Below are 22,070 nucleotides of genomic sequence, written 5' to 3' on the forward strand. Positions count from 1 at the left end.
CGAGCTGGCCTCCATCGACACTGTTCTGCATAGTGTTCATGTCTAGATTTGTGTTTTCTCATCATCGTCCTGACAGAACTTTATCTGGTTTCCAAACGGGTCGATGACGCCCATTTCCTGCGATCCCGCCGCCGGACCCTCTTCAATTCCTGGCCTCATGTATCGATATCCTTTGGCACTTAGCTCGCGATGATACTCCACGATTCCCCTCATCATTATCCGGACCTGCACACCGGGGCTGCCATCCCCGTGATGCTCACTTAGGTGAAGGATCAGGTTTCCCCTAGAAATCTGCCGATATAGAGGCGCGTTTTCATCGAACCGATGATCCCAGTCGACCCTGAAGCCGAGATATTCGAGATAGAACTCGTCCGCCTTGGTGATGTCAAAGATGCGGAGGATCGGGACGACTGATTGGAAATCGATGGCCATGATGCCCGGAAAAATCTATTAATATAGACTAGCGCGCCCTGGCAATTAGGGTTCGAGAACTAATCGAAGAGTCTAGGTGGTGACATCAGTTACGGGACGTACTGTAGCGTATCCTTACTATAGTCGAGAAACTGAGTAAATCGGGTCTAAGAGATAGTGAAACACATGTATATATGAAGGACTTGGACGAAATTGCGGAGGAGCGCAGGTTTATTGGAATGAATGCCAGGGTTTAGAAGTGAGCGGGAGCGGGGTGGAGAGGGCATCCATGGATGACCTCGGGAGCCTCCAGGCAGATAGCCCGGAAATAAGGCGGGAGTGCGCAGGTGGCTGTTGCACAACCAGATTTGAGGTCTCATTTCTTCGTGCTGCTGGCATTAAACATTTCTCTTTTGGATACTCATATCGTCCGCGTTGTGAGTGCTACTCGTGAAATCACTTGGACTTGGACTCACCAGGGCAGGGTACTCTCTGGTTTAAGCTCCCCGAATCCCCCTTCGCCATTCCCCCAACCTTCATATCCCTCTTTTCTCTTTTCGGAGTTGGAAATTGATATTCATTCTATTATAGTCTTGTTACTCTATATTGGAAAGGGTCTGCTTAACTGCTTTTTTAGCGTGAGAAAAGAGCCCTCTGGAGTCCTAGCGAGCCCATGTGCTTACGTCATAAGGCAACTGGCGCCCACATGGGGCGATTTGTGTACGAAATTGCTGCCTTGGAACATATTGTGTGAACAAATGAACATAGCACAATCGACAACTGCAGAATAGTATATAGGTTGGACCGCTAATCTGCTTGTTGTTGAACATATGGGGCTCTTTCTGTAGGATTTCCCTTTCCAGCTCAGTGAACAGCATCAAAACACACATGAAAGTGGCGGAAAACAAAGAATGATGGCGATAGTCTGAAAGCCCGAAACGATTGTTCTTTTCACATCCCTGTCAAATCAGGCTTTTGCTTTCAAGATGCTTTACGAGCTTCCATCGGAGATCATATATCAAATCGCGACATTTCTCCCAACTGCCAATGCATTAGCCCACTTGGCCCAGACATGTCGCCGATTACACAACATTATCACGGCTGAAAATTCCCGCATCTTCCGAGCGTTTGTTAGAAGCAGATTTCCATCTATCGAAACACCGCCATTCTGGAAAGATGCAGCACAAGCGTTGACATCCCGGTCCCGGGCCTTGGACAGAAAAGCCATCATCGGACGATTTATCGTACCGCCTGAAACTATAACTAAAATCGGTTCTCACGAGGTGACTCGTCGAGACAACCCGACTCTCGGGTACAGGCCTTCAATTGATTCTTACGAGATCTGGAATGGCCAGCGTTGGGCTGATAGGAAGGAGGTGCTTGCCTGGGGCGCTGCCAACCAGCTTGTGATGAGGATCAAGCAAACCGGTGCTCGCTCACAAGAAGACTGGCTTGTGTTCAATGATATTGATCATATTAGCAGCTATGATGACATTTGTTCTCTGCATCTTTTGTCCTCTGGAAACCAATACGTCAACGATACCAGCGTGGAGCATCTGATCTTTGGTCGAGTTCGAGGTGATATCGCTCACCTTGCGATCTCTCCTAATGAAGCAAAATTTGAGTACAAGCAGAAGTTCTTGGCGTATGGACTCAAACTCGATAAAACAGATTTGAGCAGTGACACAGACTCTACTTTGGCTGCTCATTTTGAAAATGGATCCATCGCTTTCTACCATACCCAGACCGACGAAGAAGAAATCGAGCCATTCACATGGCTTCTACCGGAAAGCTCGTCACGAACCAACTACTCGAAATTGCTATCCTCATCACTAGTGGCAGTAGGGACTGGGGACGTGGAAAATTCCTTGTCTATCTCGAAAATCACAGCAGACGGTATCTCTGCATACCGAAAAATCGGAATCGGTTCTTTAGACACCGACCCTGCAAGCCTCAAATCGCAGGTTAATATCGGCGCAATTGAACCCCTCAATAACCACAACCTGGCAACCTCCCCGGGCGAAGTCTTTCTAACCGCCTGGGACGACTACACCGTCAGACTCCACGACCTGCGCTCCCCAAGACCCTACGAAGTCTCCTACAGAGACGCCACAGACCTGAACCCCATCTACAGCCTCCACTCCTTCGGCCATGAGCGCTTCCTAGCCGGAGCCGGCGGCGAAGCCGTGGTCAAGATCTTCGACCTGCGCATGTGCAACACGTACAGTTACCTCGACGCACAGGTACCCGCCTCACAATCGCAGAGCACACAATCGACAGCAAATACCAACGCAGACACCAGACCCAAGACGGAAGCAAAGTCCCGTTCTAAAAAGGGCTTTTCGATATTCCTCTCCCACAGACCACCCCCTACATTCCCCCAACAAACCCCCGTCCCAGCCCGCAACCGCCAAAGAGGTCCCTACCGAGGCCCCATCTACACTATGTCCTCGCCCTCGCCCTCCTCTCCAACCGTATACACCGGCATCGTGGACGGTGTCGTCCAGCTCGACTTTGCGTCTACGGATGACCTAACCGGTCCGCAGAAAGAGTGGTACGAATATAATCTGGACCTGGGCGTGAATACGGGTTCGGGGGTTTTACCGCGCTGGAACTCTGAGGCCTTCAATCTGGCTGGGTATGAGCGTCCAGATGAGGATGACTTCGCCACTACTTCTAAGCTGAGGAATCAGCGCGCGTTTGCGGATATTGAGCCTGCGGATGCGGCTCGTGATACGCATACGGGTTGGGATTGTAGGTGGGAGAGCTTGGAGGAGCCTGGGGCTTGGAGGAGGCGAGATTGGTAGGTCCGGATTTTGACTTCTCTGTTTTGTACATTACTATTCTTAATAGAGATTGATCGGGCTAGAAGGGGTCTGCGTGGGTATGCTACGTCCTTGACCTCTTTCTTACTGCATGGATGATTGCAAATACTGGGGAGTTTGTTGAGACAGATCCCAAACTTTTGATTGATGTAAGCTAATGAGCAAAAAAAAAAATTCTATGGCAAATCAGGGGTCCAACGACCTTGTCCATAGCTCCGTGTACGCCTTGCTGAGTGAAATTGGTAAAGTATGATGCGGGATATGAGAGCCCCTATCTCTCCGAATTCATCTATTGCAGCGAACCTAAGTCGTACTGCAAACCTTGGAAGTTGCAGCAACACAAAGATAGCGATTCTTCCCTTCGGCAAAGCGACATCCAAGACAAAAAGCCCGGGTTTGGTGGCAACTTTTTTTTATTAGATGCTGACGATAGCCTGATATTATGGACTAGCGAATACGTTTGTGTCGCGAAAGCAAGAGTCGTCGTTTAGTCCTCGAACTTGAAAGAGGTCGTGGCGGGGCCAATGTCGATGGGACCGCCGCGGTAGGAGCCGCGCTTCTTCTTGTTCTTTTCCTTGGTGAATCCCTTGCCGCGAGTCACAGACAGGTCCTTCCAGGCGCGCTCTGCGTAGGCGTACGACATGTAGTCGTTCGAGGGGTGGTCATGAGGCAGCTCGCTCAGGAGAGCGAGAGGGGTAGGGCGAGCTCCGACGTGCTTCTTCTTGGCAGGTCCGTTGCCAGGAGCGGGGCTGGCGCTCGAGGAGGTGGTCTGCACAGCTTCCACCGCCTTGTTGGCCGGCTTGGTCTCGGTCTCGGGAGAATTGGCGAGGGTTTTGCTCCCGGATGAGGAAGAAGACTCCGAATCAGAAGAGGAATCGGAGGACTCGGGGAGAGGAGTCTTCTTTGCCGTCTTCAGGGCCTTCTTGGATTCCTTCTCAGACTCGGACTCGGACTCGGAAGAAGAGTCGGAGGAAGAGGAGGAGTCGGAAGAGGAGTCGGAAGAAGAGTCAGAGGAGGAATCGGAGGACGAATCAGACGAAGAAGAGCTCGAAGAGGAAGACGAAGAGGAGCTCGACGAGGAATCGGAGTCAGAGCTAGAAGAATCCGAAGACGAGGACGAAGACTCGGATGAGGACGAAGAGGAAGATGCCTCCTTGGGGGTGGCGGAGGTCTTGGCTTTCTTAGCCTTAGGGCTGTCGTCTTCGGACGAAGAGGACGAGTCAGAGTCGGAGGAGCTGCTAGACTCGCTGCTAGACTCGGCCTTGCGCTTCACACCGGCAGACTTCTTGGCCGAGGCAGGGGTGGGAGCCGCAGGAGACTTATCATCATCCTCATCATCCGCATCGCTGTCAGAGCTGGAAGAAGAAGACGAAGAGGGGGAGGACGAGCGAGTGGCCTCGCCCATCTCAACATCCGAGTCGCTACCGGAGCTGCTGCTTGAGCTGGAAGAAGAACTGGGGCTAGCAGACTTCTTCACGCTGGATCCCTGCTCGGATGCTTGGAAGAGTCCCAAGAGAGATGGGACATTTTTCGCATCGCTCTTCTTGCCCGACTTTGCAACTTCCTTGGTGAAGGCGGTGCTAGTCTCGGGGAAGTTGTCCGACAAGAAAGCCGCGACTGAGGCGATCAGCTGAGGGGGGATGGCCTTGGTGGTCTTGGAAGACTCGGTCTGTGAAATTAGGGCATTGTCAGTCTCATCGTCACGCTGGTCTGTTTGTAGATCATGCCAATCGACATATCAATCGAAAGTAAATGAAGCGTACCTTCTTGACCGAAGTCTTCTTGCTAGAAACCTTTGCCATAGCGACTGGACGGTTCGTTTCGACGGTAGCGAAAGGAAGAGAACCCGGGGCAAGAAGAGGCTATTTAGAAATAATCTGCCAGGAACCAGAAGAGAAAGAGAAAAAAAAAAGTATATAAAAGGCGGTAAGCCGTCAGGTTCACGGTGATTGGCGAAGATTGGTGAGCGTTGATTAGTGGGGATAGGCGGTGGTTAGCGCGCAGCTGTTTTGGCTTCCTTAGCCTCCAATTGTCTGATTGGCTATTCCTTCTCACCGCCCTCGCCTGAAGCTTCCAAGGTTATTCATCCTCACGGTGATCACAGCTACCTAGGATAGTGGGGGACATGATTGACTAGAGAATTCGAGCGCTATAATGTAGAAATTTGGATATATGGCGCATTAACAATTTCCATCCCACATGCATCTAGGCGCCAAGATTGGAGCCTGGACCTGAAGGACCATGGGGCCATGGGATGGATGACTAACATTTTGCTGGCAATTAAAAGCCAATAGGATCAAAGTCATGGATGGTATGCACTGCGAGAACACAGGGCGAGTATGTCTGTACACCTAAAATCAAGCAAGAAAGTAAGACTCCAGTGAGTAGCTGCCGTAGAAAATCTGCTCTCAATTCAATGCTAATCTCTGACATTCCACACGTTTGTTTACAGCTGGGCAACCCCGGATCAATTCAATACTCCGCTCCAAGCTCTCCGCCTTCCCAAGGTTCCACCCGCGAGACACATTGATGAGCTAATTCGAACTTCAGCGCTGGCCACTTGCATTACTTTGGGCCACAACGTGTACTGCTTTATACCTCGTCGTATTCGCCGGCTCGCAAACGCATTGTCCCTCAACGGATTTCAATTTCTTCCGCGCGTGGTGCGTAGTGGCGTCGCCCGATCCCGACCATCCCGACCATGTCCCCTTGATCTCGCGGCTACCCACACTTGAGCTCTGTGTCCCTCGATACCATGATGAATGGCAGGGACCGTCCCCGTGGGCCTTTGCCAGGGCCGCTACCAAATCGTGGAGATATGCAGTCTGATTCGGGCTCTAGCCCAAGCACCATGACAAGAGGGGCCGCTTTTGAGGATGAGAAGAAGCGGATCATTCATAGTTGTTTCGCAAAAAAGGATGAAGAAGGTCTCTGTACGTACATGGTCAACATATTTCCTCAGATTTTCCCTCCCCCCGATTTCAGGCAATAGTGGTGGGGTTGGCAACACATTGCGAAAGTGACGTACATGGCCTAGATGGGATCTTGCTTCGTTCCAATATTTTGCCCGTGATCTCTGCTAACCCCCTCTTTTGTTTCCAGTGCTCGAGTCTTATATAACGCATGTCCGCATCACCGAGGATGCAGCGCACCCCTCTAGCCCCTCCCCGCCAAATGGGCCACCGGAGAACAAGAAACCCCGTATCATTATCATAGCGGTTCGGAAGTCAGGCAGAGTCCGCATACACAAAGCTCGAGAGAACAATGAAGGAACCTTCTCCATTGGAAAAACTTGGATGCTCGACGATTTAAGCGCAATTCAATCATTTGGTTCCATTGTGCCGAGAACACCAGGAGAGCAGCAACAAAAAGAATGGGCGGGCAATGTAGGATTCACGGTCACAATCGGAAAACCATACTACTGGCATGCCAGGACTTCTAAGGAAAAGGAGTTCTTCATCGGGAGCTTGGTCAAGATTTACAAGAAATACACCAATGGAAAAGTCCCCAACCTCATTGGTTTTGACGACAAGGAGCGACAAATGCTGGCAAGACATGGACAATCGGGACAACAAGGGCAGCCAGCACAACCATCACAACCAGGTGGCCCTTCAAATGGACCACCGTCAAGGGGACCCGGTCCGAAGCCTTCAACATCGGACAGCCCGGTGCCTCCCTCGCTACAATCGTCCTACAGAGGCCGTGATCCCAGTCGCGATGGGCCCCGGGAAGTCAAAAGAAAGCCCTCCGAAGACCCAGCACTTCGTACTCAAAAGAGCCGTGAGCAGATGTCTCGGCCATCCACCGGTTCTCGGCCATCTACAGGACAAGGCAGACCAGCACCATCTCCCTTTGATCTACATAAATCTCAACCTCAGTCGCTTCTTTCTGGGCCACCCCTGGACCAGCAACCGCCGCCACGCGCAACCGAGCGTAGCGCAGCAAATGCGAAACCGCAGAGTTCACAATCAGAGCCGAGGGGAACAGATAATTTGACTCCTGCAGCCCAATCCAGCAGCTATGCTGATATTCCAGAGTCACTCCGCCCATCTTCTGCTCGCAGCCAAGATCGCGGGACCAGACCCCCGCCTCTTGCTACCCAGCCAGCCCCAAACAAGACACCGGACTTCATGCGCAGCAATGACGCACTCCGTCCTACAACCTCTGGCTCTTCCAATAATGAGAGTAAGGACACGGCCCCACGTCCCACGCCCAGCTTTGGGCCAAAGTCGCCCCAGCGTGCTAGTGGGGAGAAGGCATTCTCGTTCAATCAGACCTCTCTGCCTCAAGAGAAAAGTACAGATAGCTTGTCACCTGGAGCTCCTGCACAGCCCCGGGAACCGTCTTCGTCACCGGCAATTGAGGGACTGGCTGCAGAACCTGCTGCTATTATGTCTGCGAATCTGCCCTCCGCAGAGCCTATTGAGCCTTCCAATGAAAAGTCCAATACGCCTGTCGAAACTGTTCCTGCTGCGGACTCGCCATCTCAAGCTTCCCCAGAGCAAGTTGAAGAAACCGGCGAATTCGAGCCGCATCGCCCGGGGCTCGGTCCTATGATCAAGAAAAAGGACGGCAAAGATATTGCTGGCGCCTGGAAAAAGGCTGCAAATGCTTATGCTGGTTTCAAGCCCAGAGCTGGTGGGGCTGGTGAGCGACTGCTGGCAGCCGCGAAGAAGTCACAGGTCGATGTCACGGGCCCTGATGGAATCACCAGCGTTGTTCCGGCGCCGTCCCTTACCCGGTCGGCAACTGATCCCCCTCAGAGTCCAGTGGCAACAAAGTCGGAACAAGATCTCCAACTCCCTGCGCCCGCTGCAGGGCCGGAGACACCAACCGTCGAGGTTACAGAGCCAGCACCGGAGGAGATCGCGGTGGCCCCTGTCCAAACTCCTGAGGTCTCACGGGAGAACCTCTCTGATGTTGTGATAAAGGTTGAAGATCGTTCAAGATCGCCATCTCCGGCAACTCAAGGACGTCGTCGTAGACGCCGTGAAGACCACACTATGAAATATTGCCAGGCCCTTGGGATCGATCCCAGCGTTCTCGACGGACGTGGTATTGAGTTTGATGACATCCTCACAGATCTAGGCTGGAACGGACGGTTGGCCGATGAACAGAAGATTGAGGATTTGGAAGCAGATGTTCGCCGTGAAATTGGCCGTGTCGAGGCCACCAGCTGGCTTGGCAACCTTGAACAACAGGAAGGAAAGGTGGAACAACTTGCGAGCTTGATTGACAGAACGATCGAAGAGTGCGACGAGCTGGATGGTCTTTTGACCCTTTATTCTCATGAACTGAACGTAAGTTTCAAGATCACGGAATCAGGATTGATCTCCCGTCGGCTAACGAGACTACATTACAGACTCTTCACGAGGATGTCGCCTATATTGAGGCTCAAGGTCAAGGTTTGCAGGTACAAACAGCGAATCAGAAGCTCCTGCAAAGCGAACTGCAAACCCTTTTGAAGACACTTTCAATATCTTCATCCGAACTGGGGCCCCTCAAAGAGGCCTCCTTGAGCAACCCCGATGGGTTGAAGGATACTGAAAGCGCTTTGGCGACGTTGTACAAGGCCATGCTCACTATCGACTCTGACATTGGACAAAACAAGAAACGCCAAGTCGATGCTAGTGTCGGTGTGTATGCTGATACAGAGATCGGCCAGATGCGTGCGATCAAGCAAAAGAAGGAAGAGTATCGCTCTACTGCAACCATGTTCCTCAACCGACTGCAGCAGTTCATGGCCCTTGCCTTCAAAATGGCAGAACAAAAACGCGTTGATTGGACCAACGGGGGTGCTAAGGATCCCATGAAATTAGATAGTGCCGCACGAGGGCACTTCCGTCAAGAGGTCTGGCGGTATAATGCCCTGATGCTATTCGCTAAGGAAGTTAGCATGGCAGAATGGCATAGCCTTGTCGGTCTCTATGAGCAGCAGTCCAAGCCTTCGTACCAGGGCGACTTCCGCGACAATAATCTGGCTTGGAAGAAGACTGCGCGCAAACCAACGGGAGATGAGCAAGAACTCCTCTTCACACACCAAGAGAAAGAGAAAGAAGCCGAGGGTCTCACCATGGCTGCACGAAAACTGACCGTGCGACGAGGCAAGACGGTACGGGCTGCCGCTGGACTTCGACTGGCTTCAGGCAGCGGGAAGAAGGAAGGAAAGTCTGAGCCGTCTGAGGCGTTCTCTGGGACGCTGCGGGAGACACTGAATATGATGGCTCAGGAGCAAAACTTCATTGTTCAATTCTTCCATCTCGATTCTCTTGCCAGCGCCGATTTTTCCGACTTAGTGTCTGCTACTATTCCAGAAAATCGCTCTTGTCCCGATTTCTCTGCCAACCAGCCGCATGATCCTGATCGGGGGATGGCAAAGAGAGTCGAACAGATTATGGATGAGATCTACTCATTCTGGCCGAATGACATGCAGAGCATGGTGGACTGGGCCATGCAAGCTGATCCTCTTCAAGGAATCGGCATTCTCTATGCGTTGGAGACTGCCATGAATGAGTTTGACGACACGAACCAAGAGTTCATTCTTCATGCACTCCAGAAAATTCATTCCCGCCTGATGGGACTGTTCAACCGATTTGTAGATGAACAAATCCGAGGCATTGAGGACACCAAAGTCAAGGTGAACAAGCGGAAGGGAGTAATTTCCTTCATGCGGGTGTTCCCCAACTTCTCCAATGCGGTGGAAAGCATGCTGTCATCCCCGTCCGGCGCCTTCTGTGACATTCGTGTTAGCGTCAATGACGCGTACGACCGTATCAACCGTGCGATGTGGGAGTCACTCAAATTCATTGCCAAGGAAGCACCCGGCCAACCTCCGGGTGTCACTGCGGGTGCGGGTGATCCGGAAGACAAGGAGATTCTTAACTACCACATCCTCCTCATTGAGAACATGAACCACTACATCGAAGAAGTAGATGTGCACAACATCCCTGCACTTGAACGCTGGGCCGATCGGGCCCACCAAGTCTTCCAAGAGCACATGAAGCTCTACCTCGACGCGGTCATTCACCGCCCATTGGGCAAGTTGATTGATTTCGTGCAGTCGATTGACAACCTTCTTGCTGCGGGCGGTAACCCGACCGATATTGCAGCCCGCGCCAGCCACTCCCGCATGGTGGCGAAGAAGGTCCTCGCCTCCTATGACAACAAGGAAATCCGCCGTGGCATCGAAATGCTCAAGAAGCGTGTCGAGAAGCACTTTGGTGACGCCGACGACCCTGGTCTTAGCCGCAGCCTTGTTGTCAAGGTGCTTCGGAGTGCGAGAACCGTTATGAGAATACGTATGACCGCACCCGGAAGATTATTGAAGATGTCTACGAGGGTCAATTGGAGCTGGATTGGCGCAAGGAAGAGACCCTTAGCATGTTCCGGAAATGAGATGTACTTCATATTGAAAGATAATCCTATTCCCCTTCGTTTCGTTTATGCATTTTTTTCTTATGTATTCTCTTCTATAACTTCCAAGCCATGCCCGGCAAGCCATGCCCTCTCACCGGGCATTGACATCAACCCATCAACCCAATCGACGCACAAGGCATATTCCAACATCCACCCTTGTGCGTATCCCACGTCCACTCACAATCATTGATAAGCTCTTGAGATTCACTCTCGGATTGACAGTATACTGCCAATCGCAGCCATTGTAGATATGGAAGATCATCTTGTTGGTGGGATTCTACCGCGTGAACTCGGCCTTGCTGCCACAAGGGATCACTTGGCCCGCCCATTCGTCGCAGGCATTGCTGCTGCCGCTCCAGGCCGGGCCACAGCCACCGATGGCAGAAACACTGCTTGCTTGGGTCAGGGCTGTATTAACCGCAGCCCCCGCCGGTGCTCTTACTACCGCATCCATTTCACAACATCCTCCTGTCCACGGTGGATAGCTAGCCACAGCGGTGTACTCATGCGGCAGTTGTGATAAGGATCGCATCCTTTATATGCGGACATCTTGCCAATGTTAGGTTTACCATGCTCAACTGCAAGCGAAAGAGCTGTAGACCCGTCGTCGCCTTTAGTATCGCCATTGACAGATTCCTATTCGATGAGAATCCTAACACATCCTCGCCGCCATTTGTCGAGGCCCATTTTCTAGTGTTATTCCCCGGTTTGAGTTAGATTCAAGCTTGATCCTAGCACCTTAGTTAATACTCCTACCACTTTAGCCTAACCATACGCTGCCGCGTACAATAGTGGCGTCTAGGCACGTCTATCCTCCGAATTGATATAGCTATTTATAGTAGTATAGGATAATAGAGTTTGCCTAAAGAGCTTTAGGGGGCGAAATTGGATACCGTTCGGCATATCAGGGTCGATCCCGTGTTGCTTAAGAAGCAACTTGACAAGGTCTGTGTTACCCTCTCTAGCCGGTGCTATAAGCTGGGTCTCCAAGTGTTTGTTTGATTGATATCTAGTCTGGTACTTAGTAGGAACCGAACTTATACTTAGATTCCTACGGTTGTGGCTATGTGGAGAGAGGTGTCGCTATCGTAGTTGGTTGTTAAAGGGTTAGCTCCATTGGTGAGGGCTCGGACAGTTAACTAGCTGTTTTTTTTTGCTGCCCAGAGAAAGGCGGATGCATTGGATCTCTTTGCATTGCGTAGAGGTAGTTCGATTTTGATATTAAAAAGGCGACTCAGCTGAGCGAACACTGAAACATCCTTTTCGCCCAAAAAGGTCAATGTTTCGTACCAGTTCTGTTTGAAGATCTGATAAGGTCATTCGATTTGCATGGTTTCACTGTCTGATGTGAAACGAAATGTGAAATGTGTCAAGGGAACTGTTCTTATATGGAGACGGGTACCCGCAGACTAGTCTCCCTATTCTCCCTATTAGTAGGGAAGGTATTTAAGCACTTTCCCATATAAAACCAGGGCTATGAGATTGAGTTCTTTTCATTGGCCATTTCGACCCACCGTTCGCTTCATGGGAGTTTCAGGGGTTTGAGGTTTTGGATATACTGTTTTTTATACGGAGTAGGTACTCCGTAGTTAAGTATGGAGGATCTATCACATTTTGTACTGTACTCAGGCAGACACGGATTATTTCAGGCGAATAGGAATGAATTCAATGTTTTGAGTATGTCAATTATTGTTTTACCAGCATATACAACATATGTCGACTGCATGTTAGGAGTATTGTAATCTTAAATATGTCCCTATTAACGGCAGAAGCAAGGTAAAGGCAGTTATCCGACCCATTTACCATTTGGCTATGTGTGGGGGGGGATCTTCGATCTTCGATTTTAATCTTCTTTTTCTCCTTTCAAGGTCTCGATATTTCCATTTCCCTTTCTTTTTCCTTTTTTTTCCCTTTTTTTCCTGACTTGTGTGTCTTTCTCTTTTTTTTTTTAATACGGTGAGTCTCTTCCCCACGCCTCCAAATGGTCTCCACCTGGGCACATGTCCAAGGGGGGCACGGATACTTTCAATTGCAACTCCAGACCTCGTTCGTGTCTTTTGTGTACAACATAGAGAACTGTCCAGGTGTCTCTGTGCTGTTTTTCTTTTCTCGCTTTCCGACAGGACGAATCCTTTGGTCCCACTTGCGCCTAATCATGTCTCTTTAGATCGTTACTTGTCGCATTCCTCGAATTCCCACATTCCTCTCGTTAATTCAACCCGGGACCTGACTCGGATCTCCCACTGCATGTGGCCTTCGATTGAAACGAACATTCCTCGAACTGATCGGCACCCCTAAAATCCTTCCCGTGGACCTTGCGATCGGAGATCCATTTGCGGGGACTGGCACGCCTTAGATCTGGTGTCTCGACCTCCAATCGCGTCGGGCAATTCACAACACAGCCATGCCCTGGCGGCCGCTGCCTCGCATCGCCTTTGCCGTGGCCATATACCCTTTCAACCCATCTTCCCCGCAGATCTACCATTGGAGCTGGGCGATGAACTCTACATAATTGAACAAGGAGGGAGGGACGGCGAATGGTGCCGAGGCTATCTGGTCGCGCCGCCTTCGTTGCTGGCCGGATTGACAAGTGCCAAAGGCCAGACTCTTGAAGCTCGTGTGTTCTCTGGTATCTTCCCGCGGAACTGCGTTGAGATTAGAGAGGTGCTGGGCGACGGCGACGGATACAAAGCACTACTAAATGCTGACCGGAAAAGCATTGATCGACTGACCTTGTCCGGCTGGGATGGAGAATACCTGTCCCGGAATAGTCTGGCTTATTCCGTCAATGACTTCCAGGCTGTTGGCGAGGTGTCTGATGTTGTCTTTGCGAAAAAGGGGAAGCCTTCCCAGATTATTATTCACAAGACCGATGGGTCAGACCAGGCAAGTCCGCGATGGCGAACGGGCTCGATTCCGCATACGCCTGTCTCCCTCGCTCCTCGCGACCCTGATGCGCCCAAGCCTGCTGCTCCCGTCCCGATGCTTAAGATCGGTGATGAAACCCCGACTTCTCTCACAGAGCCACTAGTCGATGAGATCGCATCGTGTCTGCGCGAATGGCATTCGACTAATTTGCATGAACTGCTGTTGGAACGCCGGTATGATGTGTTGGAGGAAATGTCATCCATTGTACAAGAGCTGGACTTTGCGAGACGACAATTACTACACAATGTTCTGACTGGAAAGGAGAAGGAAGCATTGCGGGACGAGACTGTCTGGAAACTTGTCAAGGCAAACAAAATGCTTAGCGGGGACGTCATTGTCCGCGATCCGGAGGGGAGAGGCCGTTTGCTAACGGGTGACGATTCTGCCATCCAATTGGCAAAGCTGCAGTCCGAGATGAGTATGCTTGAGTCCCGTCCCACCCAGACATCCGATGCCACCGCACTTCATCATTTGCTGCTGGAAATCAACGCCGTATCAGGGAATGCACCGGGGCAAGTGACCATTGGAATTCAGCTGTTTTCCCGATCAGACGCTGGTTCGCTCAGTCCATTGTCTGAGACCTTTAGCTTAGATATTCCGTCTCCTGATAAGTTCGTCAACATGAGCCAAAGCAGTAGACTGAAGACGCTGTTCACCGAATTGGCCGCAACAGACATCGGAGATGGGTCCGCGAATGGGCGGCAGCTCTATCTAGTTGCTTGGGTCCGTGCTCCAGAGTCGCGATCCACAGCTGATACCACTCCTACGTCGAGGCCATCAGTCTCGCGGGAGAGTTCAACCCCGACCAAGGCCACGGCAAACGGGGGCGTCCAACCCTCGGCCAAGGGAAGTTTGAGAACGCGGCGCAGCATGATGTGGACGCCCAAGCAACGGGGACCGAGCTTGGATCAGCCATCTAAGTCCACTACTCAAGGGCTTCCACGATCATCAAGCAGTACGTCCAGCGTCAAAGAAGCAACCTCTCAATCCGCCCCAACGAAAGAGGTCACGGCGATCCGCACTGTTGGCGTTGGGATATTGGAGATCTCGCCGATTCTTCGACAGGATAAGGACGTTGAACAGGTGATCAATATTTGGTCGCCCCGTCGAGACGGCGAAGACGGCGAAGGGCTGACGGATGGCTTTGACAAGTTGATCCGCGCCTTGCTTCCTAGTCCCACCGGCCGGTATGTGCGTGCCGACCCTGCGGCCCGTTTGCACCTCCATCTGCGCCCCTTTACCAGTTGCGATGCCGAGTTCCTGATCCGTCAGAACCCCACTATATTGCACGATGTCGTACAGACACAGCGCATTGGGTTCTCTAAGGCTCCTACGAAGCCAAGATCGGATATCTACGTGACACTCTCTCAGGCCGTGTTCCCCGTAGATGCTCTCCTGTCTCACCCGCAGGCTGGTCAAATTCCTCTGCAAACGACCACCGGACTCCACAATCTTCAACTTACTCTCGAAGTGCGTGATGCTAAGGGAGCTCGGATAGACAAGTGTGTCTTCCCTTCGTCATCCAATACTTCGAACACCGCATGGCGCACTACAATCGCCCAGCGGTGCACGCCCTGGAACCAGACAATTCGCCTGAAAATCCCCACAGAAAAAATCCCTGGCGCGCACATGGTGATGAGTGTTGCCGATGCACCAGAATTTCCCTTTGCTCTTGCCTGGATGCCCCTCTGGGACCAGCAGGCTTTCATTAGAGATGGGCGTCATTCTTTGCTGTTGCATGCTTATGACAAGCAGACATCTAGCATTGAGAACGGAAAGGGTGCTTATCTGAACCTCCCATGGAGCGCGCTCGGCAAGAATGAGTCCGCCAAAGATGAGGCCGTGACGGGCCCATTGGCCACTTTGCACCTTGAAACCCATCTTTGCAGCACAGAGTATTCCCAGGATCAAGTCATTCTGGGTCTTCTGAACTGGAAAGAGCGGCCGGTGGACGAGGTTTTGGATACCCTAAAGCGTTTACTTTTTGTTCCCGAGATCGAGATTGTCAAACAACTCAGTGGTGTCTTCGATGCGCTCTTCGGAATCCTGGTCGAGAATGCCGGCAACGAAGAATACGAAAACTTGATCTTCAATGACCTGGTCACTGTTCTGGGGATTGTTCATGATCGACGATACAACCTCGGCCCGCTGGTCGACCGCTACACCGATGAGCAGTTCAGCTTCCCATTCGTCACTCCGTGCCTTATTCGAAGCTACCTGCGCCTCTTGAACGCAGGGACAGACGGTACGCAATCTCGAAGTCTTCGCGCTGCCTTCAAGGTGGGACGCCATCTGTTGAAGTTCATCATCAAAGCCCGCGAGCAGCAAAAAGCCAAGGAGGAAGGTATTGGCATTACGACAGTGCAATCCACCTTCAACAGAGACATGCATACCATTTTCAAGTCTATGGAGACGCTGATGAAGAACTCCTCGCCGGCTTTGGTCGGCAGCAAAACACTAGTGGTTCAACATTTCCATACGTGGTTACCTGAGCTCTCCAACGTCCTGAGCAAGGACGAAATGGTTATGATAGCTTTGAGCTTCATGGATTCATGCAAGGATGTCACCGGAATGTTGATACTCTATAAGCTAGTTCTTATCCAGAACTACACCCAATTTGAGGTCTTCGCCTCTGGCGAGGAGAGACGAACCTTGATCTCCAGCTGTATTGGTTGGTTGGCTCCATACTGGGGTTCTACCTCGGGCGTCTCGGATTTGTATCGGGATCAGGTGCGATTAAGCAGCTCAATCGTGGCTCAATTGCTCAGCCAGTCTGATCCTCTGCTTTATGGGTTCATGCCAAGCATCGTCGCCTCTTACTGTGCTATCTCCACTGAGGGAGTAGACGAGACGGAATATCTGTCTTTACTCTTCAGCAAGACTTTCCCCTTCCAGATGAAAGCTGCCAAGACCCCTCAAAGCTTCGATGAGTCTCTGGTTGAACTGTCTGCGCTCATGGCTGCCATTGCCAAGATCCCGTCTCCCAATCTTCCCTCCTTGAAAGAATTGGAGCTTGCACTATTTGTTGCTCAGACCCTTGAGGCCCACAACTCCATCCTCGACTGCGAGGCTTACCCCGAGACTTGGTTTAGTATTCATGTGTACAACCACCGCGCGACTATCAAAAGTCTTGAACATATTGCAGTGTTGCTAATTGACAAACTCCTTCCGGCACCGGATGATGCCGACACCTTCGATACCAAGCTATGGGAGTCATTCTTCATGACTTTGTTGAAGGTAATTTCTAGCGATGTCCTTGCGCTCGAGACCTTCCCCGAGCAGAAGCGCCGCGCGGTCTGGAAGATCGCCGGCGATGTGCGCGAGCAGGGGCGGACCTGTTGCAGTCGACCTGGGAAGCCATTGGTTGGGAGACCACGGATGACGAGAGAGAACGCTTCAATTTGAAAAGGCTGGGCGGTTATCAGGTTCAGTATGTTCCCGGCCTAGTGCCTCCTATCATTGGTTTGTGTCTCAGTGTCCACGAGGGGCTGCGACATGTTGCTGTTCAGATACTGCAGACGATGATTCTGAGCGAATGGGATCTGAACCAGGATATCTCTATTATTGAAACGGAGATCATCTCTAGCCTAGATGCTCTATTCAAGTCCAAGCAGATGAATGAGAGTGTTAGCCAGAAGATTTTCATCGGCGAGCTGTTGGATCTGTTCGAGAGTGAGACGATTTTCGATGATCTATTGTCGAATGCTGTCAAGAGTCTTGTCGGGACAGTCGATGAACTCTTGGATCTTTTGGTGGCTTCTCAGAGTGGCGCCTCAACCCAGAGTCTGCACGCTCTGAAGCTGATGGAATACATGAAGGACATGGGTCGCGAGGATATCTTTATTCGCTACGTTCATGAACTTGCCGAGGCTCAGGCCGCAGCGGGTAACTTCACCGAAGCAGGTCTTGCCCTCCAGTTCCATGCCGACCTCTACGAATGGGATCTCAACAAGGCTATGCCGGAGCTAGTCAGACCCGCATTCCCACCTCAAAATGCATTCGAACGGAGAGAGGCTTTGTACTTCTCCATTATCCAGCACTTCGAAAATGCGATGGCCTGGGGCCCCGCGTTAGCTTGCTACAAGGAGCTCGCAGTTCACTACGAGCACACGACAATGGACTTCGCCAAGCTCTCCCGAGCCCAAAGCTCCATGGCTCGAATCTACGACTTCATCGCCAAGGGCGGCAAACAATTCCCGCGTTACTTCCGTGTGGTCTACAAGGGTCTCGGGTTCCCTCCTGGCTTGCGCGATAAGGAGTTCATCTTCGAGACGTCCCCGACAGAGCGCATGGCCTCTTTCGTGGATCGCATGCAGCGGGAACACCCTACTGCGCAGGTCATGTCTACTGGCGATATTCCTGACTACGAAGGCCAGTTCCTTCAGATCAGCGCCGTCAGCGCTTACCGCGATGTGTCTCATCCTGTCTACCAGCGCCCCAAGGTTCCGTCCTCTGTCCGCGAGCACCTGCTGATCTCGGATCCGTCTCGTTTCTCTGCCACCTCGCGACGACACACGAGCAGCTCGGATGTCCGTGAGCAATTCGTCGAAAAGCTCGTTTTCACTGTCTCGGAAGCGTTCCCGAATATCCTCCGTCGTAGTGAGATTGTTTCTGCTCAGGAGGTTTCTCTGTCGCCTCTGCAGACTGCCATTGAGCGCACGTGGCGCAAGACACAGGAGCTTCAGCTTATTGGCCGGCGTGCTGCGTCGGGCGAAGATTCTGGTTTGTCTAATCTGACTGAAGCCTTGGAATCACTCCTTGAGGCCGGGTCGTCAAACTCCAACTGTGTGGCATCGTACCGTGTATTCCTATCCGATGCGGAAATGGCAAGGAACAGGCTGCTTGAAGAAATTGATGAAGATGCTGAAGAGGTACAAGCAACGCAGCAGCCTGTGGACTCGATGGAGACTGCGCTCTCTGTTGCGCTCGTCGACCACGCCTTGGCTATCAAACACGCACTGTCTCTTTATCAGCGTCCCGCTCAGCAAGCCACCCAAGCTGAACTGCTTCGACGCTTCGAAGATGTCTTCGAGCCCGAGCTGGCTTCTCTCTTCCCAGCTCCGCTGGAGTACTCATCACCTACACCCACACAAACAGCCCGCCAATCCCCCTCCTTGAGCGACAAGCGCCGAATGGCACCTGTCCAGCGAGTTGTCAGTCCGGAACAAGACCTAAGCCGCACAATCCGAGGCAATGCCCACACCCGCAAGCGCTCCGACAGACAATCCGTTAGTCACCGGATCAGCATAATCAACCCCTTCAAGCGATCCCACGGCGCCACCAACTCCATCTTCACCATCCAGCAATCCGACAGCAAGGGCCAAATAACGGGAGATCAAGACGAAAACCTCGACGACGACACGGCCACGATCCACAGCCGCACAACTAGCCACTCCCGCGGCGGCCGAAGCGAGAAGCGCCGCAGCTTCTTCGGCGGCGACAAGACACACAAGCACGGCTCCTCGCCGTCCGTCGCCCATGACTCCCAAACCTCATTGAACACGCACAATGTCTCCCGTGACACGGCCACCCGCTCCAACGACGGCCGTAGTCGCGCTGGCTCCCAACACCGTGGCCCTACCGCCACTGGGGCAGCTACGGACCGGGCTGCGCCCGCTTCCAGTGGTGGATGGTCAACACTCCCGTCTACGCGCGATTATTCGCGGCCTGTCACACGAGAGAGTAATGCGGTGACCCTGACAACTACAAATGGCACAGCCCCGCTGTCCCCTGTTCTCAATAATAGTAATAACGGGATGCGTGACTCGGTGTTCCGTCGTTTCAGTATGCTCAAGGGTGTCGGACGCAAGAGCAGTCGGATGGATTTTAAAGCTAATGGTGCGCTGCCGGAGGAGTAATGACGACCCCCTTTTTTCCCCTTTTACTTTTTTTTGATTCTATCCTTTATACCTCTTTTTTTGTTTTGGTTTTCTTTCTGTGTTTCGACCCTCCTTTTATTTTATTTTTGTTTCATTTCTTGATGTGACTTACTACCCTGATGTATTCTTTGCCTGACCTTTTTTTTTTTTATGTGGACTGGGGTTCTCCTTTGGTGTTAAAAGACATATACCATGTGCTATATAGTTCCAATCTACTCCGTACATAATATTAGTTTACCCGACCAACAGCGCTTCTTATATGTCCAAAGTCTAAGTCGTCAGTATCCATGGATCTTCAAAACACAATTGTCCGTGCATCCAATCGTCGACTGTGGCAGTGCACGGTCTTGGCTTTGAGCTGTAGCCAATCATCATACTGAAGTAACCTGTTATGTGGGGAATCAAGGCTGGTGGGTCGTCATCTCAAAGCTCCTCTCTCCACTGACTGGGCCACACCCAACCTTGGCCACTACCCAACGCTCCACTCCTTGCTCTGCATGTTCCTAACAATCAAAGGCTGTGCTAACCTTCTGAAATTTCCCAAGTCACAGCTAAGAAAGAAATCTGGGACGTGGCTTGAACCCCCCACCGATTATCCATTCCTTAACCTCTTTGGACCCTTGGAAGCTTGGTAGAAATTATGTGTGGGTTGATATACTCCCCTTCCCCTGCTTCTCCCATTCTTCCCATCCGCTCCTTTCCGGCTTTTCACAGAAAGCCTCCTTAATTATACAATTCCGTCGATGCAGACATATAAACCTCCAATCTAACTTGAGATTATATCTAGCTCTCCCAAACTTCCGCTCCCACTTCCGAAGCCACACCTTCGGCCCACGAAGAATGACCTCTGGAAACGGCTCCCTGGACGCCAATGAGCGGACAGGGCTACTCGGCGCACACCGCGACTCCTTCGCTGGCCTCTCGCCTCACGTTCACGCCGACGAGCATGGCGGCCACCACCACCCCAACGATACCCGCGTGTGGACGCACTGGCCGATGCACGTCGTCCACCTGACGTGGAAGACCCTCGTCCGCGACTACGTCAATGTCCTGCTTATCTTCGTGCCCTTTGGCATTATCGCCGGTGCCCTCGAATGGGATTCCACCACTGTCTTTACGCTCAATTTCTTTGCTATTGTTCCCCTCGCTTCGCTGCTCAGCTTTGCTACCGAGGAGCTGGCCGCTACTCTCGGCCAATCACTTGGTGGCTTGATGAATGCCACTTTTGGAAATGCCGTTGAGCTTATTGTAAGTTTGCCGATCCTGCCCGAATCAATGCCCTCAGTGCTAGCTAGCGGGTTATTGGTGTTGGTATTGATATGATGCTAATTTGCTTGTTTCTTGATAGGTCAGCATCATTGCCCTCAGACAGAACCAGATTCGCGTCGTTCAGGCCAGCATGCTGGGCAGCATTTTGTCTAACATCCTGCTTGTCCTGGGCTGCTGCTTCTTCGTCGGTGGACTCCGCTTCCGCGAACAGTCTTTCAACAGCACCGTGGCATCAACCATGTCCTCGCTCATGGCAGTGGCGTCCGCATCGCTTATCATCCCTGCCACTCTCTACGCCGCGATCTCGGGTAACACCACCGCCAAGCCCGATGCTACTGGCGAAATCCCGGACCCGGACAAGGCTGCGCAGAAGAACATCCTCATCTTGTCGCACGGCACCTCCATCATCCTCCTGGTTATCTACGTCATGTACCTCTACTTCCAGCTGGGATCCCACTCCGACCTCTTTGAGGAGACGAACTGCAGCGACACCGAAAACGTCGCTGGCGCCGAGGGTGAGGAGGAAGAAGAGGAGGAGCGCGTCCTCAGCCCCTGGGCTGCGGCTGTGGTTCTCGTCGTCGTGACCGTCCTCGTCTCTATCTGCGCCGATTACCTAGTCGATGCTATCGACCCTCTTGTACAGACGACCGGCATGAGCAAGACGTTCATTGGACTGGTGCTGATTCCGATTGTGGGTAATGCCGCGGAACATGTTACTGCCGTTGTGGTTGCGTACAAGGACAAGATGGATCTCGCAATCGGAGTCGCTATTGGTAGCAGCTTGCAGATTGCGCTGTTTGTCACTCCCTTCTTGGTTATTCTGGGCTGGATCATGGGCATCGAGATGACGCTCCACTTCCAGACTTTTGAGACCGTTGCTTTCTTTATCTCTGGCTTGGTTGTTACCTTGCTTATTCAGGACGGAAAGTCAAATTACCTTGAGGGTGGCATGTGTCTCGGCATGTATCTAATTCTTGCCTTGGCATTCTATGTCTACCCTGATAGTGTTGGCAACTAGGCTATTACTTGGGTTTGGGGGTTTATTTTTGGGTTGGGGGGGTTTGTTGTCTTTGCCCAGTCTTCAGGGCTCTCTTTTGTTTATTTGTCTTATTTCATTCTTCCATGCCCTACATGTAGCGTCTGCTGTGTTTCCTTGTATTCTATGTCAACCCTGCTTGTCTATAGTGCATTAGTAGTCAAAATTGCATGTACGGGTATATTTCTATAAGTCTTTGTGAAGAATCCTGAAAAATGAAGTCAAATATGCTATTAAAAGCGAATCAGTTGATGGATTTTTATATTGACATCATTCTACATTGCGGAAATATATCTACGCTAAATA

General features: G+C 51.7%; 6 protein-coding genes across 6 annotated transcripts; 4 read left to right on the forward strand and 2 right to left on the reverse strand.

The window, feature by feature from the left end:
* Window positions 1-42: 42 nt before the first annotated feature.
* N7519_000777 (uncharacterized protein) lies at window positions 43-432 on the reverse strand (the record flags this gene model as incomplete). The annotated part of the gene is made up of 1 exon (XM_057287555.1): window positions 43-432. The coding sequence occupies one exon, from the start codon at window positions 430-432 to the stop codon at window positions 43-45; it is 390 nt and encodes a 129-aa protein (XP_057153638.1).
* A 965-nt stretch (window positions 433-1,397) lies between these two features.
* On the forward strand, window positions 1,398-3,218 carry N7519_000778 (uncharacterized protein; the record flags this gene model as incomplete). The annotated part of the gene is made up of 1 exon (XM_057287556.1): window positions 1,398-3,218. One exon carries the CDS (start codon window positions 1,398-1,400, stop codon window positions 3,216-3,218), a length of 1,821 nt encoding a protein of 606 aa, XP_057153639.1.
* A 505-nt stretch (window positions 3,219-3,723) lies between these two features.
* On the reverse strand, window positions 3,724-5,038 carry N7519_000779 (nucleolar and coiled-body phosphoprotein 1 family protein; the record flags this gene model as incomplete). Its single annotated transcript, XM_057287557.1, has 2 exons — window positions 3,724-4,905; window positions 5,000-5,038. 2 exons carry the CDS (start codon window positions 5,036-5,038, stop codon window positions 3,724-3,726), a joined length of 1,221 nt encoding a protein of 406 aa, XP_057153640.1.
* Window positions 5,039-6,087: 1,049 nt separating this feature from the next.
* N7519_000780 (GTP-Rho binding exocyst subunit SEC3) lies at window positions 6,088-10,631 on the forward strand (the record flags this gene model as incomplete). The annotated part of the gene is made up of 4 exons (XM_057287558.1): window positions 6,088-6,169; window positions 6,339-8,536; window positions 8,599-10,500; window positions 10,554-10,631. The coding sequence occupies 4 exons, from the start codon at window positions 6,088-6,090 to the stop codon at window positions 10,629-10,631; spliced, it is 4,260 nt and encodes a 1,419-aa protein (XP_057153641.1).
* Window positions 10,632-10,902: 271 nt separating this feature from the next.
* Window positions 10,903-11,172, forward strand: N7519_000781 (uncharacterized protein; the record flags this gene model as incomplete). Its single annotated transcript, XM_057287559.1, has 1 exon — window positions 10,903-11,172. The coding sequence occupies one exon, from the start codon at window positions 10,903-10,905 to the stop codon at window positions 11,170-11,172; it is 270 nt and encodes an 89-aa protein (XP_057153642.1).
* A 1,461-nt stretch (window positions 11,173-12,633) lies between these two features.
* On the forward strand, window positions 12,634-21,746 carry N7519_000782 (guanine nucleotide exchange factor DCK1; the record flags this gene model as incomplete). Its single annotated transcript, XM_057287560.1, is given in 5 exon segments — window positions 12,634-12,698; window positions 13,055-16,817; window positions 16,829-19,434; window positions 20,209-20,707; window positions 20,808-21,746. 5 exon segments carry the CDS (start codon window positions 12,634-12,636, stop codon window positions 21,744-21,746), a joined length of 7,872 nt encoding a protein of 2,623 aa, XP_057153643.1.
* Window positions 21,747-22,070: the final 324 nt, after the last annotated feature.

Source organism: Penicillium mononematosum (genome assembly GCF_028829835.1).
Source record: "Penicillium mononematosum strain IBT 11891 chromosome Unknown utg000001l:1.0-4488741.0:1.0-4491989.0, whole genome shotgun sequence".
Lineage (NCBI taxonomy): Eukaryota > Fungi > Ascomycota > Eurotiomycetes > Eurotiales > Aspergillaceae > Penicillium > Penicillium mononematosum.